The 26,955-nt window shown below is 40.8% G+C and overlaps 1 protein-coding gene across 8 annotated transcripts in view; it reads left to right on the top strand.

Annotated features, from left to right (window-relative positions):
* The window catches only part of PARD3 (par-3 family cell polarity regulator), a 675,053-nt gene extending 648,389 nt beyond the window's left edge, over positions 1-26,664 (top strand). For 6 of the 8 annotated variants that reach the window (XM_008065805.2, XM_008065806.2, XM_008065804.2 and 3 more), the window contains 3 exons: positions 7,556-7,676; positions 17,644-17,771; positions 24,659-25,103. In XM_008065805.2, coding sequence (XP_008063996.1) covers positions 7,556-7,676; positions 17,644-17,771; positions 24,659-25,052 — 643 coding nt within the window. In that variant the 3' untranslated portion in view covers positions 25,053-25,103. Of the gene's footprint in view, positions 1-7,555; positions 7,677-17,643; positions 17,772-24,658 lie in introns of all 8 variants that reach the window. The other 2 variants (XM_008065798.2, XM_008065800.2) reach the window with 2 other exon arrangements.
* Positions 26,665-26,955: the final 291 nt, after the last annotated feature.

Raw genomic sequence — 26,955 nt, 5'->3', positions numbered from 1 at the left:
GTTCAGTGACATTTCTCCCCCAACGCTTTAGTCATCCCTGTTCAGGAACTTGTTTGTATCCACTTTATCATGCTGACAATCTGTCTGTTTTGAAAGGATTACAACTCTGTACACCCGTGCATGACATCACAGTAAGACATTGCTTAATGATCTGAGACGCTGGTGGTCATTGCCGGCTGCCTGTTACTGAGACTTTGTGACGGGTCTGCCCTACATCTGTTTCTCCCGGAATCACTTTTGCCTGCTCCAGTTCTGGTGTCTGCTTTAAGTGACATCCAAGAAATAGCTGAATTTTTGACTTGCCATTGGTACAAATAAAGGGACTAGCAGTTTTTCCTTTCCCAGGATGCAAGAAGAATTAGTAATTGGACAAAGAAGGAAAAAGTGCTCAAATTTTTCTCCAGTGAAGATGACATAGTATTCTTGGAGGGTGGGCTTTTTTTTTTTTTTTTTAACCTAATGGGCTGAATCGCTAGTCCTTCCATTTGTGTGACTACAAAGGAATTCAATAAAGAGATACGTTTTCCTTAAATAAGGGACTGAAATGTAGGAACCTTCTGTGAAGGTTGAGTTGTTACCTAAGAGCATCAGCAAGGCTGAGAGAAGTCAGGGTTCAGGAAAATAGAATCTTTGCGTGTAAATGAATTGAGTCTTAGAAACTTTAACTTACTATCTTCTTTTCAAGTGTGCTGGGATGCAGACCATAATGATGTTTCAGAAGTCACAGGACTTTGAATGCTGGCAGGTAGAGGAGAAAAAGTTTTCTTAAGCAGAGAGATCGGCAGTTAGCAGAACTCTAAGGTGTTTTTTCCATTATAGTGTGTGCATGGGACACCTGTCAGAGTGATAAAAATATATCAATAGGAAAAAGCTTTTTTGAGTGAGGTATTGTGTTATTCCCAAGATCTTAGAATAATTTAAAAATTGCCTTTTTGTATGCTTTTGATTGGGAAAAGAATAATGTCCCGTTTGCATCCTCAGTAATTAGATGCCAAGTGCAGGTGTGAAATTCACTAGCATTAGAATAGAATGCTGTACCTAGGCCAAAAAGTAAATTGCAAGGGCTGAGAAGTAGAAAGCAAAAAAGAAATGACCAAAGATCTGAGCCAACATGGTTAACAATAGATCTTGATCATGTATCTATTCTTGTGTAGATTGGACATTTGGAGGGCATCTGTTAAGTCCTGTACCCTTGGCAAACTAAAATCTTGACCAGGGCTAGCTCCTGGTGGGTTTGTTTGACTCCGATCCCAGCAGGTCATCAGTCTCTGCCAGAAAGAGAAACTAGGAATGAGCCCTTGAGTTCAGTCTTACTGAATCACCTGGTTAGCAGGTAGATTTTTACCATGTTCCAGAAGAGCACTCACATTCTTGCTTTTGTGCCCGTCTTTCGCCTATCTGTCTCTCCTTCAGGAGATCTCACGACCTGGCAGACCCTGTCAATCATGTGGACCTCCAAGGCTGGCTCCCAACAGCTTTGGTCTCACAAGACTGATTTTCAGAGATCCCAGAGCCTGAGTGAGGTGTTTTGAGTACACTAGTGAGGAGGTTGACAAGAAGAGTCACCCTAAATGATTGGAAAGATTTCCATGGGCACTCTTGACTATATGCTGGTATTCAGTAGAAAGTATGTTTGATTGGCTTCATGGATCAAAATCTGGCAGTAAGCATTTCTCAGCTAAACCTTCTGCCATAGTATTTGCATTTCATTCTCAGAGACCTGAGCTTTGCATTGCACCTCATGAGTGATAGTGGTAAAAGTCATTTGTAAAACATTACACCTTTCTTTTATTCTGCTCTTCTAGCCAATGTGCTTTTGCGATAAGCAGTATTTATTTGGTTCTAATTGTAGGCAAGACCTATTTACTTCTAGGTTACTTTATTTCTTTGAGATTAACAGAAATGTACATCCCCCATAACACTGTTTAAGGTGCTGTGGTGGTGGTGGTATCAGTGTATTGAAAGTCCCAAGAAGGGAGGTGAGAGAGTTTATTTTTTGCTGCAATGTTGTTGCATAACAAACCATCTAAATATCCAGTGACATGTAATAGCAAGCATTTATTTTTTGTTCTTTCATCTGCAGACAGACTGGGCTCCATAGGGCTTGACTTTGAGTGGCAAGTTGGGTCCAGATCTGCTCCATATGTCTCTTGTCCTGGTGGAAGTCAGGAACACAAGAGAGGAGACCCACCATGCAGTTGCATGGCAAACCCCATTTGCAACACATTGACTAATATCCTGTTAACCAAAACAAATCACATGGCCAAGTCCAGCATCCACAGTGGATTAATTTTCTTTTGCTGAAACAAATTAACACACACTTTGCAGCTTAAAACAATACACATTATGTCACAGTTTCTGTGAGTCTGGAGTCTAGGTGTAGTGTGGCTGGATCCTCTGCTCAGTCTCCTCAAGGTGCATTCAAGGTGTCAGCCAGGCTGGGTTCTCACACAGGGCCTCCACCAGGGAGGAATCAGCTTCCTTGCTCCCATCTTTGGTGGCATCTGTTCCATGCAGCTGTGGGATTCATGATACCTTCTTCAAAACCATCAAGGGGAGAGACAGAGATAAGTAAGATGGACACCATGCTCTTATGTAATCACATACATGTAGTCACATACATTGCATGACCACTACTGCATTTCACTGGTTAGCAACAAGTGTGGGTCTTGTCTACACAAAAAGGCAGGGATTGCACAAAGGTGTGAGCGTCAGAAGGTATGGACATTAGAGCTGCCTTAAGTCTGTCCATCACAAATATTTGCTGAACCTTTTTTCTTGGCCATAGGCAAGTGACATATAAGATATACGCATGGCTGTGAATTTAAGAGAGAAAAATCCCATGCACATGCAAGTTCTGATAAACACTGTAAGTCAGTATTTGGGTCAGATGAATTACAGGAAGAGGTGAACATGGGCTGGAGGAGTTAGAAAAGGGTTCGAGGGCGTGGGATTTTATTTCTTGGACTTACTGCTAGAATTTGGAAAAAATAGAAAAAAAAGGAGAGGGTATTAGTAGAAGAAAAATATGAGCAAATTTATCTTCCTCTCCTCTCTGGCAGCTTCTCTTCTCTTGTACCAGAGAGTATAATCACCCCCACCTTCTGAGCAACATGGAAAGCCTGCCACAATGCAGGCTATCCCTTCTGTCTACCTTCTCTCTTCCTTTGTTTTTTTCTTCCTTCTGTGGGAAGGATAGTGTACACCAAGATGGTACCTTCTTATTTTAAAAATGAGTGGTTAATTCTCTCTCCTATCGAATTCTGGATCTTAAAGCTAATCTCCCCCAGGATTCCAGATTTCTTTGCATAATTAAAAATGCAAATGTTGAAGTATTTTTAATCCATAAAGAATTAATCAGTCACATCACAAACTCCTCTCTCTCAGCATACATTCCTCTGAAAAGGTGGGTCAGACACCATGCCTGCAGGGACGTATACCCAAGTTCAGGTTTAGGCAGCTCGGAAGGAGAAAGAAGCAAGACTACATGGACAATGCCCAGTTGTCAGTTTTTAAAGATTTGTTTCTTGGGACTGTTACTAGGGGACCACCAGCCTCATCTTGGTGCAATGAGAGTAAGTAACCAAGACAAACAACTTATAAAATAGGCAGCATCTTCAGAATGCAAAGTAGAACTTAAAAGCTAGCCACCAATAGACCTATTTTGCTTGGCTTACTTAGAATTCAAAGAGTAAAATAAGTCAACATTTTAAATTTGAGAGAAATACTGCATTTCTGAATTCTTTTACAAAAATAAGTTGGAAGAGGACACGAGGCCTGCATCCCTATAGGGCTCCATTATAATGTAACCAAGGGACTCCCACTCTAGACTAAGCCTATGTACCCCCACTTGTCACAGAATATATGTGAGTGCTTCTAGTGCAGTAGGGGTCTCCTTCATTCTCTAGTTAATTGACATGTAGTCAACTGGAATTTACCCAACTGTGAAGCCTACAGTCACTGTCTTTGAAGTGGTGTCCATATCCCTGGACAACATATCTGAATAATGGACATACAGATTCTGGGCCCTGCACTAGACAGACTGAATCAGAATACCTCAAGGCGAGTCTCAGCAGTGAGCATTTCTCAACAGGCTCTCTGGGTGGTGCTCACCTACACAGTGTGTATAGGTGAGAACCACAGTTGTAAAATCTGTTCTTTCTCACTGTACCTAAGGAGGTGGCTGGATCAGCGTGTGTGGCGGGTACAAGTGCAGGGCAGGCTTCAGTGCTTACATGCAAATAGTTCATTGCTGCATTTTGCATAAATGGGCATTTTCAGCTACATTTAGGAAGTACATAGCAGTATCCGGCCTGACGGTTTTGAAGCCTTGTACACTGTGTGATTGGCCTCTGACAGAAGAGGGTACAATCACTGTAGTAATTATGGATAGGCAGATCTGAGTTCTGTATCATTCAGGGTCACACTGTGCAATGCACATTGGGTTAGTAATCTCTGTAGTGTACAATCCAAAGTACCCTTCCTTAATTCTATCAGAAGGAAAACAGCAACAACAACCAGATCATTACTGAACCAAAGGCAACCCTCTTCATTTAGTTAAACATAAAAGAAAGTTCCAGGTAGACTGCAAAAAACAAAGTTAAGGAAAGGCTAAGTGTTCATGTTGGACTAGAACTGTCTTGTATCTACCTGTACGGATATTTTACACAAAAAGCATCTCTGTAGTTCCTTCCAACATTCCTATGACGATCCTACTCCTGGAGATTATTTGTAAATCATGATTTGCTGACTCTTCATGAAGATTTTTATTGTCTCACTCACCCAACTGATCTACTTAGGTGGTGTTTTTTATTATATCTATCAGCAAAAAATAATGAGCAATTTTAGGTTGGCAATGAACCTGACTATAAGTTGATTAGGATATGTAGGGATTAGTCACTATTGCTAGTGAATATTTAAAATTTCCTTTAGCTTTCTTGGCAGAAGAGCTAACCAAGAACTTTAGAAGTCCAATTTGAATTATTGGCTCATTATAGACTGGCCTATGCAACAACAGAACTGAGCAATTGCAATGGTTTCATCTCTGGAAGCCAGGATTTCACCTTCAGACTGCCAACCATTGTTCCCCAAGGGTGCCTGATGGTCTTCCAGTCTTTGGAAGTCATCATCAATCATGAAAACCATTGCAGCCTGTTTTCCAGCGTCAACCATTAAAGTGGCTTTGCTAGTAATAGTCAAGTCAGTCAGCTTTTCTAGAGCATTCGGAGAAAGAGAGCAAAGGAAAAGAAGGTGAAACAGTGGTCTCATTAGCTGTCCAGATTTGGAAATATGGGCAGAAGTGACTTCCAGGACTTGCCTTTTACTGTGAAAAAATCAAGGTCAACAGAATTGAAAATTAAGGACACTGAGTCAACTCCCTTCATTGGGAGAATGGACTTTCAGTTAGTCACAAATAGTTGGAGATCTGTTTTCTTCAATGGTTTGGATTTCAAGAGCCTAATAATTATGGGTTCAGGCTATCTATGGCTGCTTTAAAATGGCTAAATACTTCTGGTTAAACTTGTAAAGTACTTTGTAAGTCAAGCCTCCTACAATCTTCCCATTAAAAACTCTGAAGTATGCCAGGAACACAAAAATGCACAGATGGAAAAATAGCAGTGAGGTTAACAAGTACTCACCTTCTATTCCTTTGTCTTGTGGATTTAACTGGGCTCATGCCTACACCACCATAGTTTCACATAGAGAGTAGGAGGATTTATAGACTGGACATTATAATGAATGGGTGACCATTATTGAAAATGTACGTGATGTAAGATGCTGTAGTATTTTTTTAAAGCCCATGGAAATAACAACCTACCTACCTCAAAAGTATGGAGGGAAGTTTTGAAGCTGTACCCAATGTGGACCAGAGCTTCATGTGATCAGACAGCACATTTTACCAACTGCTCACCTTTAATGTTCTCAGGCTGAGAGATTTGTCAGAAGAAAAACAAAGGAAGGTCAAGAGTTTCTTGATGAGAAAATAATCAAATTGAATGTATTGACAGGATATTCTAGAAGCACTAGTGAGATTGATAAATGAAGATGACAGGGACCCTCCCAGTAGATTAAATAATGAAAGACTATTTCTTATTCTTAGAAGACATTGATGTCATAGTCCTGTACATGAATATTTTCAATTTGAGATTCTTAAACCTTTGGAATTCTTCAAAATATGTGGAATTATGTGTAGTCTTATGTCTGCTTGAGAATTTTACATAGTCGATGATGGCAGAATTTCTCTTTCCAAGCTTCCTCTCACAAATTTCATCACCCAGGAGGGGTGCAGCCAACAGAACTCAGGTACACACTGAGTAAGCAGGGTAATGTGTTTTCAATGAGGAGACCTGATCTTCCTAATAGCTTTGCAGTTTCCTATTCTGCTAGCAGCTTGGAGGGAATACATGATAATATGAGACATGGTTCTTGTCCTCAGGAAGTCTGACGTTTTGTTAGGGAGACTATATACCTGATGGGCTTGAAGAGCTTTCCTGAGAAGATGGCACTTCATGCTTGAGTGAATGGAATAGACCAGAAGGGCTACAAGATTTAAGATTGATTGACTTTTGGTCATTGATCCCTATTAATCATACAAAGATACTGATTTTAATATTTGTATGATTTTACAAGGGAGGGGCTACAGGGTCTGACACATATTTTCCAAAGTGATATGTAAGGCACAGTGAGATGAGGGCTGGACTGGGAGCCAGAAAAATCTGGATTTTAGCCTCACTTTTCCTACTGGCCAACTGGGAGACATCAAACAAGCCACATGTCTTCTTCAAATGTCAGTTTCTATATTTGTAAACGTGGGTGGGGGGGAGTTATGAAATACTACCTTCTGCACCTATCTTGTACGTCTCCATGAGAATAAAACAAAATTCAGTGCTATCCAAAAAGTAGATAACATCATTATTAACTAACTGGTTAAATCAAACGACCGCCTGAACTAATTTTAAAAATGCTTTTCATTTACGCTGTGAGACTTGCATTTTGTTTATAGACCTCTGATGACTCACAAATGGGAACTTCAGATGATGGCATTATGAAAATAATACTGCACTTTTGTGAGGCTATATTTGATGGTGTCCTCTCACTTGATTATTATGATATTTACAGCAAAATTTTTATCTTTACTTCATATATAAAGAAATGATAGCTCATAAGTATTAGGTGTTTTAGTCTAAGAAGATAAAGGAGACAGGACTGGACACTGGTATTTCTGACTTCTAATACAATGTTCTTTCCAAAAACACTTTCCTGCCGACACCTTGCCAGATTACAGAAAGGAAATGAGGCTTTTAAAGAACAGTGTAAAAAAGGGATATCTAAAAATACTCCTTACCCTCTTGAATATCTGTCTGAAATAACTTCAATAAGCCTTAATCCTAAGAACGAAATGAAAACATACTTTAAATGCCCAGGTATTGTTTTAAAAATTCACTTTCTCTTAAATAGCAGCCTTTCACAGCAAGCTGCCATTTTTTTGCTGGCAACTGCAATTCACAGATAATGTTTCTAAAGAGTGTTCACTCTTGCCCCTTCTCTCTTTCAGTAACAGATCAACTCCTAGCAACCATGATCGGATACAGCGTCTGCGGCAAGAATTTCAGCAAGCAAAGCAGGATGAAGATGTAGAAGATCGGCGTCGAACCTACAGCTTTGAACAGCCCTGGGTAAGGACTTGGCTTTTCAGCACAATGAAGAGTCCTACATCTTCCCTGTAGCTCCACTCAGCTATAACCTCAGCCCTCTATGAAATGAGACAAAATGGAGCCAAATTCCTTTGACCTTTAGCATATTGACCTTTTCCTCATTTCCATCTGGGTTTCATCATTGCTAATTTCATTTTATATCTTGTTCCACCATCTGTCCATTGCACAATAGCTTTCATCAGCCTTACGACAAGACAGCAAAAGTATTCTTGCTCTCAACTATGTATTTTTTTTTAAGTTTAGCAAATATTTTTCTATAGATACATCTTTCTCAGAATCAGAGCCAAAATAAATTAGTTCAACACATGTCTACTGTGTCTCTTATGCACAAAGTACAGTGTTTAGTAATTCTTTATTCTTTAATCTCCCTTATCCTCCCTGTGTACTTGTTGAATCCCTCTCATTTGTCTGTCTGCACCTTTATTCTAGTCCATTCTCCACACAGCCACCAGAGAGATCTTTCTAGACAAAACTTTGAATGGCTTTCTCAATGCCAGACCTATATTCTGATCATGTGTTTCACTCTGTAGATGATGGCATTTCTGGGAATGAAGATGTTGGAGCAGATATGGGGGTTTGAGGTGATGAACAGTTTCAAGAATCTCTTGGGGAAACTTAGGGAGTCCATTAGGGGTGAATAAATAAGCTGCTTGATGTATACAGCTCAGGATATAAGTCCAGTCAACATGGTTACCATAACCAACAATGCTTAATGCTTAGAGGACTGGGAATAGAAAAAGCAAATTCATAGATTAATTCTGTGATGCGGGTTGGCAAGGCAGATGTGGCAGAACACCAAGGAAGGTGCTCGCGTCCTGGTGAGGACCCTGGTGAAGCATCACACAGTCTGGGTAGCAGGGCAAGTACAGCTTAAAGAAGGATGATCCTAGCCTGGGAATATGCAAGAGTGGGTTAGAAGTCTAGGGGTTATTATGCCTGGGAGACTGTGGTCAAAACAACATATTTTTTGAATTCTAGAATCTAGTTCTGGATGATGTTAAGGCATGCCATCTATGCACGTCACTTGCAGAAGCAGAGAGGAGATTAGTGTCCATAAAGCTGACAGATTCAGTTCAGACAAAGTATTGGGAATATAATTATACTCATAATTTGGGAGAGCAGAGCAGAAGGAAGAATGGTGCTAGAAAAGGCTTGAAAGGTTTTTAAAAAATTATTTCATTTTAATTGGAGAAGAGAGTGAACTCAGTAGAAGTGAAGCATCATAAAGGTCTCCATCCTTGTCATCTTCACGTTGAATGACTGAGGAAGAAGAGGGGTTGGTTTTGTTGTCTCAGGGGTGGCAAAGACTGAAGAAAATCTGTGTATAAGTGGACCCGTGCAATTCAAATTCATGTTATTCAAGGGTCAGCTGTAGTTTGAAATGCTTCACCTGAATTCAGGTGAGCAGATGGGGCCCTAAAACAGGCGATTGGAAATATGGGAATAGCATCCAAGAATAAAAACACTTCATGAAATCAATTCTTGCTTGACTGTGGGAGGTTATAAAACAAGTAAGTTCCCCAGGTTTGATACCTAAGAAAGCCTCCACTTATCTTCTGAGACAATATTACTATTAATGGTATTTTTCACAGGTATTTAGTTCCTTTTCCTTGATGATCAAGTAAATTGAGTCATTCCCATGTAGCCACATGACAGAAGTATGTTCATCTACTTATATTGTTTGGTATAATTGATTCAGTCTATTCCTACTAGGTTCCTTAAAGCAGAATTCTTTTGCTATGTATGGTAAATGCATTCTTAACTGTATGTTTGCACTAGGGGATGAATAAGGTAATGAGTGCAGTGTCAACCTGAAGGAGAAAACAGTAGCTGCATATGGACATGGTTATCACACATGCATGCACACAGTTCCAACCTGACAAGCCCCCACGTGGGTTGTCAGGCCCTGTGCCATGACATGAGGAGCAGTAATAGCTGTGCAACTGAACCTGGGAATGTGAACTCCAAACCAGCATCTTCACAACATTTACTCCTTAAATATTTATGTATTTTTATCTTTTATTTTTATTTTAGATTCAAGGGGTACGTGTGCAGGTTTGTTACATGGGTATGTCGCGGAATGGTGGACATGGTACCCACTGGGTAGTTTTTCAACCCTTACCGTCCTTTCCATCTCCCCCTTTAGGAGTCCCCAGTGTCTGTTGTTCCCATCTTTGTGCCCAGATATATTTAGTGATTAGCTCTCACTTATTAGGGAGAACATGTTGTGTTTCATTTTCTGTTTCTGTGGTAATTTGCCTAGGATGATGGTCTCTAGCTGCATCCATATTGCTGCAAAAGACATGATTTTGCTCTTTTTTATGAACGTGTCGTATTCCATGGTATATATGTACCACATTTTCTTTATCCAATCCACCACTGATGGGCACCTAGGTTGGTTCCATGTTTTTGCTATTGTGAATAGTGCTGTGATAAATATGTGAGTACAGATGTCATTACTCTTTATTTAATTCATCCACCTCACTGGGTGCTTAACTATGTTCCAGTAATTTGTTTGGTGCAGTAGAACAAAGAAGGGAAAGAAAGCAAACCCTCAGAACTCTCCAGTGGGGCTGATACCAAGCAAAACTTCCATACTTTGTGCTGTGTAGAAGTGTGGTATTCTGGGAGTGCTGAGAAGCATAGAGGAGAGAGTCCCCAAATCAATCTAGGGTGGTCAGGAAAGAGCTCCTCATTGCAATTGAAATATACTTTAAATATATAACTTTGAGAAACAGGAATATATCTTTGGGAACTAAAATTGATGAAATTGTTTCTAATTAGTGGCATTCTATGCATATGCAAGACCTCTACATGCATTGGAGGCTAAATGAGTGTCTTCTACTTCATCATTTAGATGGTTTTCATTGGGAGACATGAAAATGATTTGATATCTATTTTGATTTCTTTATAAAATTTTCACTTTGAGTGGGGACAGTCAGTATGGTGGCAACGATTTTTATGTTATCTATGTAATATGAACATTCTCATGTTAGGGAAAACGTTTGAGAAAATCTTGTACATTCAGAAACTCAACTACTGAAGGTTTTTATTATCTGTTTTACAAAATAAACTTTGCATATCTTGGAATCTTTCTTTTTTTTTTTTTTTTTTGTCTTCCCGTATGTATTCTGACCTTGAAAGGTCACTGTGTTTGGAAAGGATGAGCCCATGATCTCACTCATTGGAATGGTTTGTAATCATTTTAGTTTTAAGGAACCACAAATGTGTCTTCAAGCTGTGAGTACAACTTAGACTGTATTAGCTGACATTGTCATGCTTGTTAGAAATGCCCACACACAAAGTGCAGCCAGATGTATCATATAGAAAAATATCCTGGCCAATTACTTTACATGCAGAGTGGGATGCTGCAGAAAATTCACCCACATAGTCCTTTTCAATTCATCTGTTTTGAAAATGTTCTCTATAAACTCTAGCAGGACGGAATGCACCTGTTCCTGAGTCTTTTGTTCAAAATAATGTTTGGGCCTGAGGGAGCTGATTTGTGGCACAAAAGGTCTTTAGATGAGCAGAGGCCCAGAAAATTTCCTTAGCTCTGTAATTGAAGTGAATTCTCTCCCAAGTTGAGCAAGAGAAGATGAAGAAAAAGCAACTTCTTCCTCACGTAGTGCCAAGTGCGACATCAATAAAGCAGCAAGTTGCTTTAAATCTTTCTTAAGATAATGGAACAATAGCTGAGGTTAGGGTTATTATCACAGAACTCACATATGGACAGGACTTAGTGTTGCTTTTAAAAGAACTAAATTGCAGGCTGCAGACATAAGTACAGTATGCTGTAAAAACTTTGCAGATACCTGAGTGTTGCCCACAAGGAGATTTGCTGGCTGAGACGATTGATAGATGGGATAATGGAGCCTTTAATAGCTATATTGCTAAATCCTTTCCATCCTGGGTTGGGAGCGACGGAAAGTGGTTTAGTCCTTCAAGTAGAAAATTGATACTCTGCAATGTGAATATCCTCTCCCCCCACCCAAGTTTGCTTGCTTCCTTGCTGTCTTTCAACAAATAACAAAATCTGACCTTTTTGGATTTTTGATGACTCTTCTTCCCCTCTTATGGCTCTGCCTGCTTTAATTGGCAAGCCAGTTGCAGTACACAGCCACTCTGCACTCCCACATTGCCTCCCTTGTATCTGGGGAAGCTGAGAAAATGGTGGTTTTTCCTTTTATTTTCTTCTCTTTTTAGAGACCTAATAAAAGGTATCCACTGTCATTTCCTCATAGTGACCTCAGTGCCTGGACTCAAAAATGGCCACCCGAGTTGACAACCTTGCAAATGTGTATTGCCCTAGCTCAAACTGGTAGAGATTACCTCTGTAGAAATAGATCCAGAGAAAGACATTCTTGCAGTGCAGGGGAGCCTCTTACACATGGAGAAGGCCTCCACGCTCCTGCAAAGCAGACTCTTTCTTTTAGCCCTAGGATGCATTCCCCCCAGCCAAAACCTCTGTGACCCCTGGCCTTTCTAACCTCAGAAGCTTCAAGCTTCTTCCTGAAGCTGCCTGTGGTTGCTCTCAGCACCTGACTTTAGAGGGACCTGGCTTATTTTGCAGTGACCCTTTTCTTTTATTTTTCTCTTTTTTTTTTTGAGTCAGGGTCTCACTGTATTGCTCAGGTTGGAATGCAGTGGCATAATCACAGCTCACCATAGTCTTGACTTCCTGTGCTCAGACTTTCCTTCCACCTCAGCCTAATTTTTTTATTTTTTGTGGAGACAAGTTCTCGCTATGTTGCCCAGACTGGTCTCAAACTCCTGGACTCAAGCAATCCTCCCACCTTGACTTCCCAAAGTACTGGAATTACAGGCATGAGCCAGCCAACCCCTTTATTTTCAATATACCTCTTCATTAAAGTTGGGAAGCAAAGTAAATTAAAGCATAGTGGGGAAAATGAGATGAAGAAAAATACTGTGTTAAGACCAAATCTTGCATTTCTAAAAACTTCATGAAGGAAATGGGTATGCTCTGCAGATTTTTCAGCCATTACATCCTTAGGTGATTAAGTGTTTCAACATTCAGAACCCACAACAGTTCAATCAGTAGTTATATAATTATGGTAGATAGTGGGGTAGGGACGGAGGGCTTGGAAGGCAAGATGGACAGATAAAAGTTAACTTTGTTTTGATTGAAAGTTGTATGTAAGTCTACTTTAGAAACTAATTATCAATATTAACAATGGCCACTTTTGAACAAAATCAGCAATTTACACTCTGTACATGATTTAATGTTATAAAAGTTATTTTTGCCCTTCGCCAAATCTTTAAATTGTCACTTTTAGCAGAATAAGGAATTTATATTAGGATTATAGCACATTTATATTGCTAAAATAAAGAGTCTAAATTTCAAAGAGAAAGTAGTGAATTTTTTTGTTACTGTAAACCAAAGGCATCATTATCATCATCTTCATGATAGGTTTTTATCCAAAGCATATTTTTTGTATTTTATTTTTTGTTTCCTATATTTGCCTTTGGGCATATATGGAGTTTTGAAGATTTTTATTAGTCATAATTTAAGCAGAAAATCTGCCCAAAATTATCTTTAATAAGAATATTACATATGTATGTGTGTATATAAACACATGCACACACATATGCTTACACACTAGTTTTTAATCTGTATGAAGAAAAATGATAGGGCATTTAAAAGTACTGAATATTTTTTGTAAATGTTAATATAGCCATAACAATAATTATAATAATTATTATTATTATTTTAAGTTGAAGTCTTACTCTGTTGCCCAGGCTGGAGGGCAGTGGCACACTCACAGCCACTGCAACCTCGACCTGCTAGGCTCAGGCGATCCTTCCACTTTAACTTTCCAAGTAGCTGTAACTATAGGCGTGCGCCACCATGCCCGGCTAATTTTTTGATTTATTGTAGAGATGAGGTCTCACCAAGTTGCTCAGACTGGTCTTGAACTCCTGAGCTCAGGCAATCCTCTCACCTTGGCCTCCCAAAGTGCTGGGATTACAGGTATGAGCCACTGTGCCCGGCCAATTACTTTGTTTCATAAGTGTCAATGTACTTTTATATTAAGCTGTAAAAGTCTCACAATATTACCTAGTTCTAATTAGCACTGAAACTCTGCACTGTGTTATTTTTTTGTGTTTTCTACTTTTATTTTTTAAAAAAATGATTTTATTTAATCAAAAGAAATGCTTAGTAATTTAATTCAGTGAAACACTATACGGAAGATATGTTCATATATTTTGTTTTACCCTGCTAAATGGTACCAAAATTGTGTAGCTTCCTCAAGCTTTAAATATCAACCTTTATCATCATGATGAAGACAAGTGCTTTACAGCTCACTTACAAAAGGAACATGCATATTTTTCACCTGTGGTTTTAAACATAAGCCATGAAAAAATTCACATATCCAGAGGCCTCCAGTGTACTGGGTAATAGATTGTCATGTATTTATTTCTGTCTTATAATCTCTATTGTTATTATAGACTCGGCAGCCTTGCCTTCTTTTTTTTTTTTATTTAAAAGATCGTTGGTTGTAACCAATTTCATCACAAATAAGGCCAAGGTTATTTGTAATTTGCACTGTTAAAACAGAGCTTCACCTTGTTATCTGGTGAATCTCCAGAATTATTACAATCTTACTTACACATGTACTTCCCTGTATGAATGTTCCTTTGCTGTTATAGTTGTTGATGATGTTTTATTTGAAAACATGCACTTCTCTGTGCGGTTACAAATGATTTTTCTTCATTTCTTTCTTTATTTTTGTGATTTTTGGATACATTATTCTGTTTCTGTCATAGGATTGAAACCAAAATATGTAATGTCAGGATTGTCCATTGTGCTACTGCTCCCACAATTTACATTTTTATGAACTCTTCGTTGAAAAGATGATTTTTTTATTCATGCCAAATGTAAAATTTGCCAGGATGAAGCTCCGTAAGTTGTTGCTGGGGCCTGGTACGTTTGCAGTCTTTCTTGACATACGTGACCATTAACATTTCATCTTTAAGATAAGGGTGTTTTGGCCAGGCTCGGTGGCTCAGCCTGCAATCCCAGCACTTTGGGAGGCCGAGGCGAGTGGATTGCCTGAGCCTATGTGTTCGAGACCAGCTCAGGCAACTTGGTGAGCCCCTGTCCAGACAACAAATCAAAAATTAGTTGGGCGTGGTAGTGCATGCCTATAGTTCTGGCAACTTGAAAGGCTGAAGAAGGTCACCGGAGCCCAGCAGGTTGATGCTGGGGTGACCGTGAGCATGCCACTGGACTCTACCCTGGGCAATGGAGTGAGTCTCCAACTCAAAAAAAAAAGATAAGGGTGTTTCTCTTTTAATAACCTACCCTTTGCATGCTCTGAAGAGAAAAATGGAGTAAAATATTGAAGGTGAGGCCAATGTTTAGGTCTTATAATTCGCACGGTAGTCTGAAATGTGTCAGTTTGCTGACACCAAACCCATTCCCTCATTCTAAGTGTTCAGTCCCCATATACCGATAACTTCATTATTGGAACTCATCATGCTCCAAGTAGATGCTTGCTGCTGATAAGGTTGGAGGTGAACAGTGTCAGAAAACAAGCGGTGGAGGAAACAAAGCCCTTCAACTTCTTTTTTTCTCTGTCAGAATCAAATTTTCAGGCCTCTGGGAGCAACAACTTAAAAATACACCTGAAATTTCTACGAGGCCTTGCATTTTCCTTTCACATCTCTGCGAGCAGCATGTCACAGAACAGCATGAGCTTAAAAAGCTGGTTACTAAATCCTGCTGCAGAATGCCAGATCTCTCAAGACTGCTTGACACATGTATATAGCTTATACCGAGTGAAAAGGAAAATGTGGTTCTTTTGAGGGTGTAAAGGAAATTGTGTAGTATTTTCTCTATTTGCTTTCCCTCTGTCCAGTGGCTTATCCCAAGCTTCTCCTGGCTCACCATAAACAATAAAACAGTCCCATCTCTCTTTCGGACAGCTTCATCAGGTATAAAGAAAATGTCTGTCTCCTTTCATGTAGTTGGTTCACACTTTGTTTGCATAAGCAGAACTCACTCAGCAAAGTGTTTTCCTTGCTGAAGGCACCACTGATGTGTTATCTGAACGGTGTTGTGAAGCGGGTCTCTGAACACACATTTGTTCCGATGAGTGTGGTTATAAACATCCACTAGTAGAGGCTGGGGTATTGTAAAGCCTAATCTCCTCACACATTATTTTTGAATCGGGATATTTTTAATATGCTCACTGACTATGCCCTTATGTTTTGAAATGTCGGTCCTGTATATTGCTTCATTATTGCTTATCAACAAATAAGATAGTGCTGGCCCGGTAGAAGAGAACAATAGATGATGCTCGGTTCATTTCTGTTCAGATGAAAGCCAACCATAGACACCATTCTTTAGGTAACAAGGCCACATGTTATCTTACAGTTCTCCAAATGAATGCTAAGATTCTGTTATTTTAGAAAATGATGATCAGGTAAAAGTCTGCCATTGGCTTTCAACTCTAAAAAGAAATCAATAACTTGTTTCTAACAGGCACGCTTCACTCAGAATATGCCTGTTGCGCAGTGTTGCATAAACACAAAGAGAGAAGGGAGGTTAGCAAGTGCCAGGAAGGATCACTTAGAGTGCCTGCCACTGATGCTATGATAAACCGTGGTTGGACGTTTTGTAAAGTTAGTGTAATCTGAGCAGAGCTGCTTTCATTTCAAAAGGCCAGATCTAGAGGTAAGCTAACAGCTGTTGGTGAGAAGCTGAAGTCTCCACAGGGTCCTGATCTATGCAGGACGATAGACATGTTCAGTAATCTGATTTTAGTGAGAGATATTAATCAACAAATGACTTGCTGACCAAAGTATTTAGCCAGGAGAATTGACAATATCTCTGTAGGGTATGATTAACCTAGGAATGATTGACTCTTTCCTAATCACCAAGGTAGTTACCTAACAGCTATTAGTTTTTTTGTTGTTTTGGGGGAGGGGTTGTTCTTTTTTTTTTTTTTTTAGGAACAGGATCTTAGTCTGTCACCCAGGTTGGAGTACAGTGGTGCTATCATAGCTCACTACAGCCCCCACCTCCTGGGCTCCAGTGATCCTCCCACCTCAGCCTCCCAAGCAGCTAGAACTACAGGCATGCGCCACCTCACCGAGCTATTTTTAGAATTTTGTGTTAAGAGATAGGATCTCATTATGTTGCCTAGGCTGGTGTCAAACTCCTGACCTTGAGTAGTCCTCCAATCTTGGCCTCCCAGAGTGCTGGGATTACAGGCATGAAAAACTTCTCCAGTCAGCTTTTAGGTTTATTTTTTTGATAGGCATTTCTGTTGCCAGTTTGACTGCTATCCATGGATTGGAGGATATCTGTCCATGGAGACCTAACAGTGTCTAGGACTTGACTCCAAATTTCAGTGTTATCAAAATTTGGCTCAAAATTTCACTCTCATCCTATAGTAAGAGGAGAATCAGTTATATTGTATCATACTATGATACTAAAATATATGACTACCCAAATATTCACCAGCATGGCCAATTTTCAAGTGTGTCCTGTGGACTTTCCCACTTTAGTGAGTTATTGTAGCAATTTTTTTGGGGGGGGGGCATTAACATCTAGTCTTCTGAGCAACCTTACTGTCCTTGTAGTTGCTGCATATACAAGACGTGTAAACTGGTATCTAATGTCAGTATTTGCCAAACTTCACTAAGAAGACTAGAAAGGGGAATCTGTCAAATTTAAACCACTGGCAAAGCCAAAGTCATAATTTAAGACAATTGAATATTTGGGAGCTCATTAGAGTAATTATAGGCCCCTTTCCTCATGGAAACTTGATTTTGAACAATGAAAATTAACAAAATTTGTGATGTTTCATAGTCAATTACAAGAATGGAAATTGAGTCAATGAGTTGTGTGATTCTGCTGGATTCTGTCTGCTTAATGATTGGTATTTTCCTTTTTCAGCCGAACTCCAGACCGTCTGCACAGAGTGGCCGGCACTCGGTGTCTGTGGAGGTGCAGATGCAGCGGCAGCGGCAGGAGGAGCGGGAGAGCTTCCAGCAGGCCCAGCGCCAGTACAGTTCCCTGCCTCGGTAGGAGAAGTGTTCCAGTTCACCTAGCCCCTTAGGAAAGCGCTCCTTCCCAAACTGCGCAGGCTTCTCCAACTTGCCCAAATCACTCCTTCCCAAACTGCACTGGCTTCTCCAGCTAGCACCCCTGTATGCCTAGAGGAGCTAGCAAATGGAGGAGGCCATCATTGCTTAGCATGGGGATCCCCTCTTGCTGCATGGCCAGAAGACTCGAAAGAAATGCCAGCTCAGGAGATGCCAGTGTTCTCACCCAAAAGCTTCCTAACCAAAACTGAAGTGACATGACCTAGGAGAACTGGGCTTAGGGGTCAGACCTGGTGCTAGTATTGGTTCTGCTATTGCCCACGTAGCGGTGGACAAGACAGTTTCCTCAGCTGAACAATGGGAAGAGCACTTGTATTTTTCTTAGCTCATAGGGTAGCTAGAAGAAATACTTTGTAACCTAGAGTTCTGTAAAGGATAGTGGGTGAATCGTCTGTACACCGTGCTTACATGGGATCAGTTTTCCCATACCTCACTCTCCTGCTGTCTGGACCTCAGCGAGTTCCAGAGATTCTCAGCTCAGTAGTTGACCACCAAGTAGGAAAGACTCATCTGCCCAGCTCCCTACAGAAAGGCATCTCTGCTCCAGGTATCTCTGTCAAAGGACTGAAAAGCTCTCAGGTGACTGAGCCCTAATACCTTGAAATAGTAGCCATCTTTCCACCCAAGTATTTCTTCCAGGTATAGTATAGAATAAAAGTGTTTAAAAAATTCAGCTTCTCAAACTTCCTCAAAGGAGTTACCCCTACACTTGCAATTCTTTTTTGTTTTTTTGAGCTGGATTCTCACTCTGTTGTCCAGGCTGGAGTACAGTGGCATGCTCACAGCCACCCCAGCATTGACCTGCTGGGCTCAGGCAATCCTTCCGCCTCAGCAACAGGTGACAAAAACATTTTGAGTGAGAAAGGCCCATTTCCCATGTTGACATCAAGTAGTTTTGAATTTGAGCAAAAAATTTTTAGGAAGAGACCGATATTTATCTTTACTGACCAATTAAAGTGATCTTGATCAATGTCTAACAAAGATGAGTTCTTTTAAATGTCAAGAAATCATTGTAACAACCCTGAGGGACTTCACCACGGTGACACAGATCAGCCAAGGTCACATGGGTGTGAATGAATCCCTACCAAAATGGATGCTGTCTATTGTAGACATGTGGTCATTAGGTTCTTTTTCAAGCCATAGTCTATATCTCCTTTGAATACTATTTATTCTCTAAATTGGAGAATTATCCACTAACAGTTATGCAGCCACTCTTGGTAATAAAGTTTAGATCTGGACAGGACCTTGGAGATCATCTTGACTTACAAGGAAATAGCTCAGAGAAATTAATTAACTTCCCCCAGTGTCACACAGCAAGTAATTTTGCCAGTAGTTCAAAGTCAAAGTGCCCATGTCCTATACCATTATTTTATAAGGTCCATTGCTACCAAAGGCCTCTGTTCCCAAGTTTGGGATATTGACAGGTGTAGAGCTCCCATCTGTGCTCTCTGACCTCAACATTTGAGAGAAGGTCACTATATGAATTAACCCACCCGTGAATCAAATGTTAAGCACTTGAGGAATCACATACCTAAAGGTTCGTCTGTGAACCAGTCCCCCTCCCCTGGGGTCTGTTTGGGTTACATTCCATCAGAAAAGTGAGCATGCCAATGTGGGTGAATTGACCCACATGGCAGGGCCATGCCGCTTATTGGCTGAGTGAAATGTGTTGGTAGGGCCAGGGCCATGTTTTTATTTTTATTGGCAAATTGTTTGGCTTCATATATTTCAGCTGTGTTTGGGAGTGTTTCTAAAGAATGAAGGAGAAACATAACCAAGTGCTTATCATAAGAAGAGTGACATGGGAAATGCAGAGGACTAAAAGGGAGGGAGGAGAGACCATGACAAGATGGCCTGGATGGCAGGGCAGCTGGTTGGATAGGGATGCCAGGGTCCCAGTCCTTGGGAAGAGGAGCAAGATAGATATAGGTGCTGCCACTGAACCCCATCCTGGGCACGTTTCACAGTAGCTCTTGCATTCCCAGCAGAGTTTTGCATCCCAGCATTCCTCTCCCTTCTTTACATGGGCCCCTCCTCCTCTATCCACCCCTTCCCCTCCCCACCTCACCCTTTGGAAGCATCTTGAAGAGGTGTCTATATTTACATGTGGAGGAGGGTTGCTGCCGCTACTGTTAGTGCTACTGCTATTACTTAGTGTTTCCTTAAATAACTAAAACTTTCCCTCTGGGTTAATTGGAGCTCCCTATTTTTAGCCATTTTATCCTATTTAGATATGAGAAAAGCTGACATCCCCAAATTAAAGGGTTATGTAAGTTTAGGCAAGAGGAGCTGGTAGGCATCTACATCATGCTCTTGCCTTCTTTTAGAGATTAACTTCTCAATGAGAATCTTTAATCTGTGGTATTAGAAAGGTAGAACCCTGCATCCAGCTTGGTCCCTTGCGAAGCCATGCCACTGCACAACAGGCTTGTGCAGGAGGTCAGAGAAGACCACAGCAACCTACAAGAGCTTGAGTCAGGTCCAACTTTCTGACATGTGTCAAAGACATTTGACCTCTGCTTTTCAGATGTTGACAATTAGCAGAATTTTGTCTAAACAAGTTGGCATGGTATTTGAAACCAAAAATATTGTACACACACAAAAGTTCAGTTAGGAAGTAGGGCGTAAAATAAAACAAGTGGTCAGGACTTTGTATCAGTTTCATGAGATAAGGTGGTTTGAATTACAGGGATGTTTGTGAGCCAGGGTGGTTTGCAAATTCTAACTGTAATTAAGAAAATCTACAGGCAGAATTTAAGTTACGTTGTGAGATGTCAACTAGAAACACCAGCCAGGTGGTAACACTGGTTTGGGAGGAAAGAGGGCCTGAGTGGTCCCACACTCAATCCTCCATCAGACCTGACTGTTTTCTTTTTTTAAGAAAAAAAGGGTATGTTTTATTGTAAATTGACAATTTATATTTGTATGAATTTATGGAGCACAAAGTATTCTTTATGAGTTATGAATACAATAAGGGATAATTAAATCAACTGAGTTAACATATCCATCACCTCAAATGCTTAACTTTTTTTGCAGTGAGAACATTTGAAATTTATTCTCTGTGCAAGAGAATGAAAAAAATTATTTCTCCTAAGTGAGATTTTGTACCCTTTGACCATCATCTTTTTATTCTTAAGTTGGTTCCTTTCCTTAGTACCCAGAAGGCAGCTGTCCAACTGAGTAGAGATGTGAGCAGTCACAGGCACCGGTAAATAGACACAAGGGCGTTGATTAAGTCTTTCTCTCTTTTCTTCTGCTCCCTCTCCATTTCCTCTTCATCCATCTCCTGTCTCTTGGCTTCGCGTCTGCTGTTGTCTGACTTCTTGCTCAGTAGGTCTTACCTCCTAGCTGTGTCCCTACACCCTCTCAAGATCTCCCCTCCAAGACATTTGCTATATCTTCAAGCTGCTTGTCTACTTCTCTGCCTTGCTTTTCATCTTTTCATGTCCGTCATCTTGGTGGCTCACTGGCTTGGTGTAAGTATTCTACATGATGGTGGTCTTCAGGCCGTGTTGGAAGTAGTTGTAACAATTAAGCAATGGTTACTGCCAAACTACCGTATGTGCTGAGTGGATTCAGAAATCTCCAGTGGGCTCTTTACAGAACCAAACAAACCTATGTGTTGTTGATAAAGAGATTCAGTGAAAAGAGAACAATGTTTTGTTGCTGTTATTTGTGGCCTTGAGGAATCACAGGAGAGTAGAAAGAACATGGGTTTCCAGGCACGGGCTTCCTTCTAGTCTCTGTGGCAGTTGTGTTCACTTGGTAAGGGTTCTTTAGTTATTTTTTGGTACCTTTCTCTGCTTCGAGATCTCTACCCAATCCTTCTAACCAAGGAAGGGCAAGTTAACATTTTTGTTTATTTTCCTTCTTTGGTCAGAAAGATCCCCTCTACCAACACCCCGCCCCCCAAAAAAGAAGACACCAGAACCTAATCTTTGAAGGCAAAATGACTTTGTCTTCAAACTACTCCTCCGACACCTGTTAGTTAATTTGTTACTGTGTGCAAGTCACTTTTCTAAGTACTTTACATGTGTTATCTCTCCCTACAAACTTATGAGGTTAGATATTTTACCTGTTTCACAGACGAGGCCACTTGGACCAGGGACACATAGTATAACCCTCCCAGGATCACATAGTCAGAAAGTGGCAGACTTAGGATTTAAATCCAGTCTGCCTGACCCTAAGTCACTCTCCCGCCCTGACCTGGTGCTGGAGGTCTGCTTTTCTAGTGTAGGAAACTTACTGTCTGCTTCCTTCTCTTGATCTCTACTATAAGCCCATTTCTAATCCTCTTCTTAATCAAGAGCTCATTGATACCACTATCCTCCTTACCAAAGAAGCATATGTGTGTGTGTGTGTGTGTGTGTGTGTACCACAATCATGGTTCACCACAGCCTTGACCTCCCAAGCTCAAGCAATCCTGTAGCCTCAGCTGTCTGAGTAGCTGGGACTACATGTGTGTACCACCATGCCCAGCTAATTTTTTTAATTTTTATTTTTTGTAGAGATGAGGTATCTCTGTGTTGCCCAGGCTGGTCTCGAACTCCTAGCCTAAAGCAATCCTCCCACCTCAGCCTCCCAAAAATGCTGGGATTATAGGCATAAGCCAAAATACCTGGCTTTATCTCCTTCTCTATACTTAATAATTTGAAGAAAATATTAGCTACAAAAATGTGTTCTCCCACAGCATCATAATTTCCATCCCTAACAAACCTTTAGTGATTCCTCACTGTGTTTAAATACAGAAAGACTCATGGCTTCCCAGGATGGTTCAGAACTCCACTGATGCTGCACGTCGGCCTTAGAGTGCAGCCTCAGGCACCATGGAGTTAGGACAAAAGTGGAGCTTAGTAGGCCAGCGATGAAAAAAGAGGTGAAATTTCTGCAGTCTATTTCTGATTATCTTTAAATTGATAACTAACTCATAAACGAATCCAGCTTTTGTTGCTGTAGTATCAGTAACAAGGTCGTTGTTTTAATTAAAGTTTCATGATTAATGCCAATTCCCTGGTTTCATGCTGGCACTTTCCAACAATGATGTCTCTGGGCCGATTAATTTATGACTTTTCAAGTGAAGATAATCAGCACTTTAGGTAAATAAACTATTCCATCAAATCTAGGGATTCTTGCCTGGGTTTACTGTATACACATAGTCTGCCTCCCATTAAAAGAGAACCAGATTGATCTGCTGTAGACTGCTCGATTAATTGTCATCATAACCAGAGGTGATGCTGGACGTTATGGTCATCTGCCTTCCTGAAAACATCCCTGCCTACATTTAGGGCCATATGGAAAATGGGCAGATTTCATCCCAAACCATATTGATGGCACTTCTGAATGTCCTAAAATACAAACTGCTTCATTCCTGCGGGAGACCGGGTGGCTTCACAGACCTTTTCCTTCCTTGAGAATCTTTGTGAACACTCAGCCTTGTGTGTGTGTTGCTGTGGGAGGCGGAGCAGTACTGTCGCCAAATGATTTTCTTATTGATAAATGGAGCAATCTATTTTGTTTTATTACTCAATCGTCTCTCCCCCTCTTCCATGTTCAAGGCAAAAAAATTAGGGCATGTCTTCCTTTCTGGCACAAAATTGTTTTACTTTATCATAGCCAATCTTATTGTAAATTCATAAAAGCATCTAGAGACTTGATAGTAAATTAAAGATGTTTCAAAACAATCATGTTTTCCGAAAATCATGTGCAACTTTATTGCAGACGTGATAAGAACTTGAAATTTCTGTATGACTCTGCTTTATTTCCCTATCCTGGAGTGACAGAAAGTGAGTTAAGTAGGTTATCCTGGCCTTTGGTGAGGCAAAGCGGGCAAGAAATAGTGCTTACTCTACAGACTTCCAGCTTCTACAATCTTGATGAGCGTGTGTTCCGAAGAGTGTCAGCTGCTGACATATACAACTCGAAAGCCAAGGCTTTAAGGGACTGCCTGTTGCATTTTTAATCATAAAGGAGTCTAGACTTACATCTTTCATAACTGAGCTCATATTATAATCCATTACATGTACTTCATATTAGCTAGCACTTCTGGCATTATGGTGGCAGCTGTGTAAAATATGTGTTCTGCTTGTTTAGCATTGAATTGTTCTATAGCGAGCAATTATTGCTACCATGGAAGCTGCCAAATCTCTAATACTCCTGTACTCACTAGTGTGTCTAAATTACAGGAGATATTGTTACCCTAAACAGAATAGACAGTGCCTACCCAGACACAGAAGAAGAAACCTATTTCTAAATAGCTGCTGAATGTATTTCTCTCTCCTGTTTAGTCTCTGTTTACTTGTCTGAGAATGTAAGCTTGCTGAGGACAGTTATTTTGGAATTCTTCAGTTTCTCTTGCAGTGTCTGACGTATGATTAGAGCACAGTAATATTTTTTAGACATTAAAATCCATTTTCTAGTCAGGCATAGTGCCTCTTTCCTATTTTGGGAGGCCAAGGACGGAGAATCATTTAAGGCCAGGAGTTTGAGAGCAACCTGGGCAACATAGCCAGATCCTATCTGTACAAAAAAAAGAAATTGAAAAATTAGCTAGGTGTGGCAGCATGCATCTGTAGTCCCAGCTACTTGGGAGGCTGAGCCAGGAGGACTGCTTGAGCCCAGGAGTTGTAGGCTGCAGTGACCTATGATCTCACCGCTGCACTCCAGCCTGGGTGACAGAACCAGACTCAGTCTCATAAATAAATTAAATAGATAGAAAAAAAATGTGTATTTCATCCCATCCTTTCCCCTTTCCTCCCTCTCTCCCCTTCTTCCAATCCTCACACTAACCTTTGGGTTTTACTTTCTAGGCAAAGCAGGAAGAACGCCAGTTCAGTCTCCCAGGATTCTTGGGAGCAGAACTACTCCCCTGGAGAAGGCTTCCAGAGTGCCAAAGAGAACCCCCGGTACTCCAGTTACCAGGGCTCCAGAAATGGCTACCTGGGAGGACACGGCTTCAATGCCAGGGTCATGCTGGAAACTCAGGAGCTCCTTCGCCAGGAACAGAGACGGAAAGAGCAGCAGATGAAGAAGCAGCCTCCTCCCGAGGGGCCCAACAGCTATGACTCATATAAGAAAGTCCAGGACCCCAATTACGCCCCTCCCAAGGGGCCCTTCCGGCAAGACGTACCCCCGTCCCCTTCTCAGGTTGCTAGGCTGAACAGACTTCAGACTCCCGAGAAAGGGAGGCCCTTTTATTCCTGAGCAGGGGAATGGATGCTTCGTGTCATGCAATAAAAGACATTTTCCTATGAAGACTTGTATTTTGGGAGCTTTTTTAAAACCTCAGATGGTACTATGGAATATTTCTGTTGTTGGTATCAGTGCCTTTAAGCAGTATGGGCAAAGAAATGGAAGAAGGCCTTAATGTCTTTGCCATGATGTCTCAAGTGTCTGTTTCATGGGAGGATTTCCCACCATCTGACAATCATCTGTCTGAAGCATTCACGTGCTCTGCATCTCTCTGGAATACCAGGAGTCCTGGCCCAACTCATGAGATGTCCACAGCTTGGTCATCACAGCCCCGTTCAACTCGTGGAGACAAATGAATTTGAAGTCGAGGATGATGTGTGTCCCAGTTTTCCCTCTGCATTCTCCTAGCTATGAGGTGACATCTCAGTCTCTGATGGATAAAAGTGGACGCTTTCTGGTACTTCCCAATTCAGCCGTTTGTATGACTTTGTAATCAGTGTGGTTTTGCCTTTTCTTTCTCAGCTCCTTGTCACAGGAAAGTTCCATTTTCCTATTAAAGAAGCTAAGCCATATTCCAGCACTGTTTGGTCACCATGGGGTCTTTTTGTAACTGCCTTATAACCCAACATTACCAATAAAGTGATGATTCTGGTCTGTGTTTATAAATACACTTGTTTAGTCAGTTCCTGATGCGGGTGTTGAGTCAGCACAGCTCTGCGTAGGGAATGTGGGAGACGGGGGCGACCCCTGATGGGACGGCCTCAGCCCACCCATCAGCCTGCAGGTGGCATGACATGGGAGCTCAGAAAAGAATTCTCCTAGGATGAGCTCCTGGCCCAGTATATAACCAGTAATTATTTCATTTAGTTTTTATCTTGACAGGTTGGCAGGAAGGGTATAGAGTGGGACAAAGACAAATCAGTCATTTTGGGGTTCTGGAAATGGCTGTGCTCTATGCAGTTTTCAAAGCCGTTTGGCATCGATGCTTGTCTAACCCAACTACCTACTGTATCGCTGCCTGGCAGTGCCATGTGGCTAAATAATTCGCCATGAAACATAAAACATACACAGGGAAGAAGCTGTTACACATCACACATAATATTTCAATGTCCCAAAACACTGGTGACAAAAAGATTGTTCTCGTGTCAATATTTCAGTGCGTATGCGGGTCTCAAGGCCCACGGTCTTCCCCATTCCTGTCTGTTGGCCTGAATGTCCTGTATTGTAAACCAAGGCTGGGTTGCTAAAATGCCTGCAAATCCTGATGTGAAAAAAAAAAAAAAGTTTGAGGTGAAGCTCAGCATACCAGATATTAACAAAAGGAAAAGAAAAAAGACATGTATGGTTATGTCTATTTTTTTTTTTTTACTGGCATACTATATTTTTGCGTCAATTTGTTTTTGGAAATGATGTGATGCGTCCACACTCATACCGGTGTCTCTTTTGCATTTCTGTGTCATGGTTCAAATCGTTAATAATATGCAGCAATGTCTAAATGTGTTACTGATATGCGCACAGTGACCTTGGGTGACAGTGGCTCTTTCTCACAGCCTGCCCTAAGCTGTGAGAAACAGCTTTCCCTGTATATATGCGACTTCTAATAAAAAGCATATTTCTTCCTGTTCTTTTTGGTGTCTGTAGTATTCCTGTGGAACCTCGCCTAGCTGGGCCTTTTTTTAAAAAAAGTATATTTACAGATGTGATTTTTTTTTTTCCAAATGTAGTTGAAAGCGTCCTCATATCTATGTGCAAACATCGAACTGGGTGATTGCTTATTTGAGCAACAGAGGAGAGAGGAAGGGAAAGAGAGAAGCTTCCTAATGGGTCCACTGGAGGGCCCAGGCTGCCTAAAGAGACCTGGAGACTCCTGCATCAAAGTAAACAACACATTAGAACTAAGTAAAAGAAAACTTAC

This window comes from Carlito syrichta, unplaced genomic scaffold (assembly GCF_000164805.1).
Source record: "Carlito syrichta isolate Samal-C Ts95f unplaced genomic scaffold, Tarsius_syrichta-2.0.1 Scaffold308805, whole genome shotgun sequence".
In the NCBI taxonomy this organism is placed as follows: domain Eukaryota; kingdom Metazoa; phylum Chordata; class Mammalia; order Primates; family Tarsiidae; genus Carlito; species Carlito syrichta.
The sequence above is the reverse complement of the archived record's forward strand: the minus strand, read 5'-3'. Positions and strand labels throughout refer to the sequence as shown.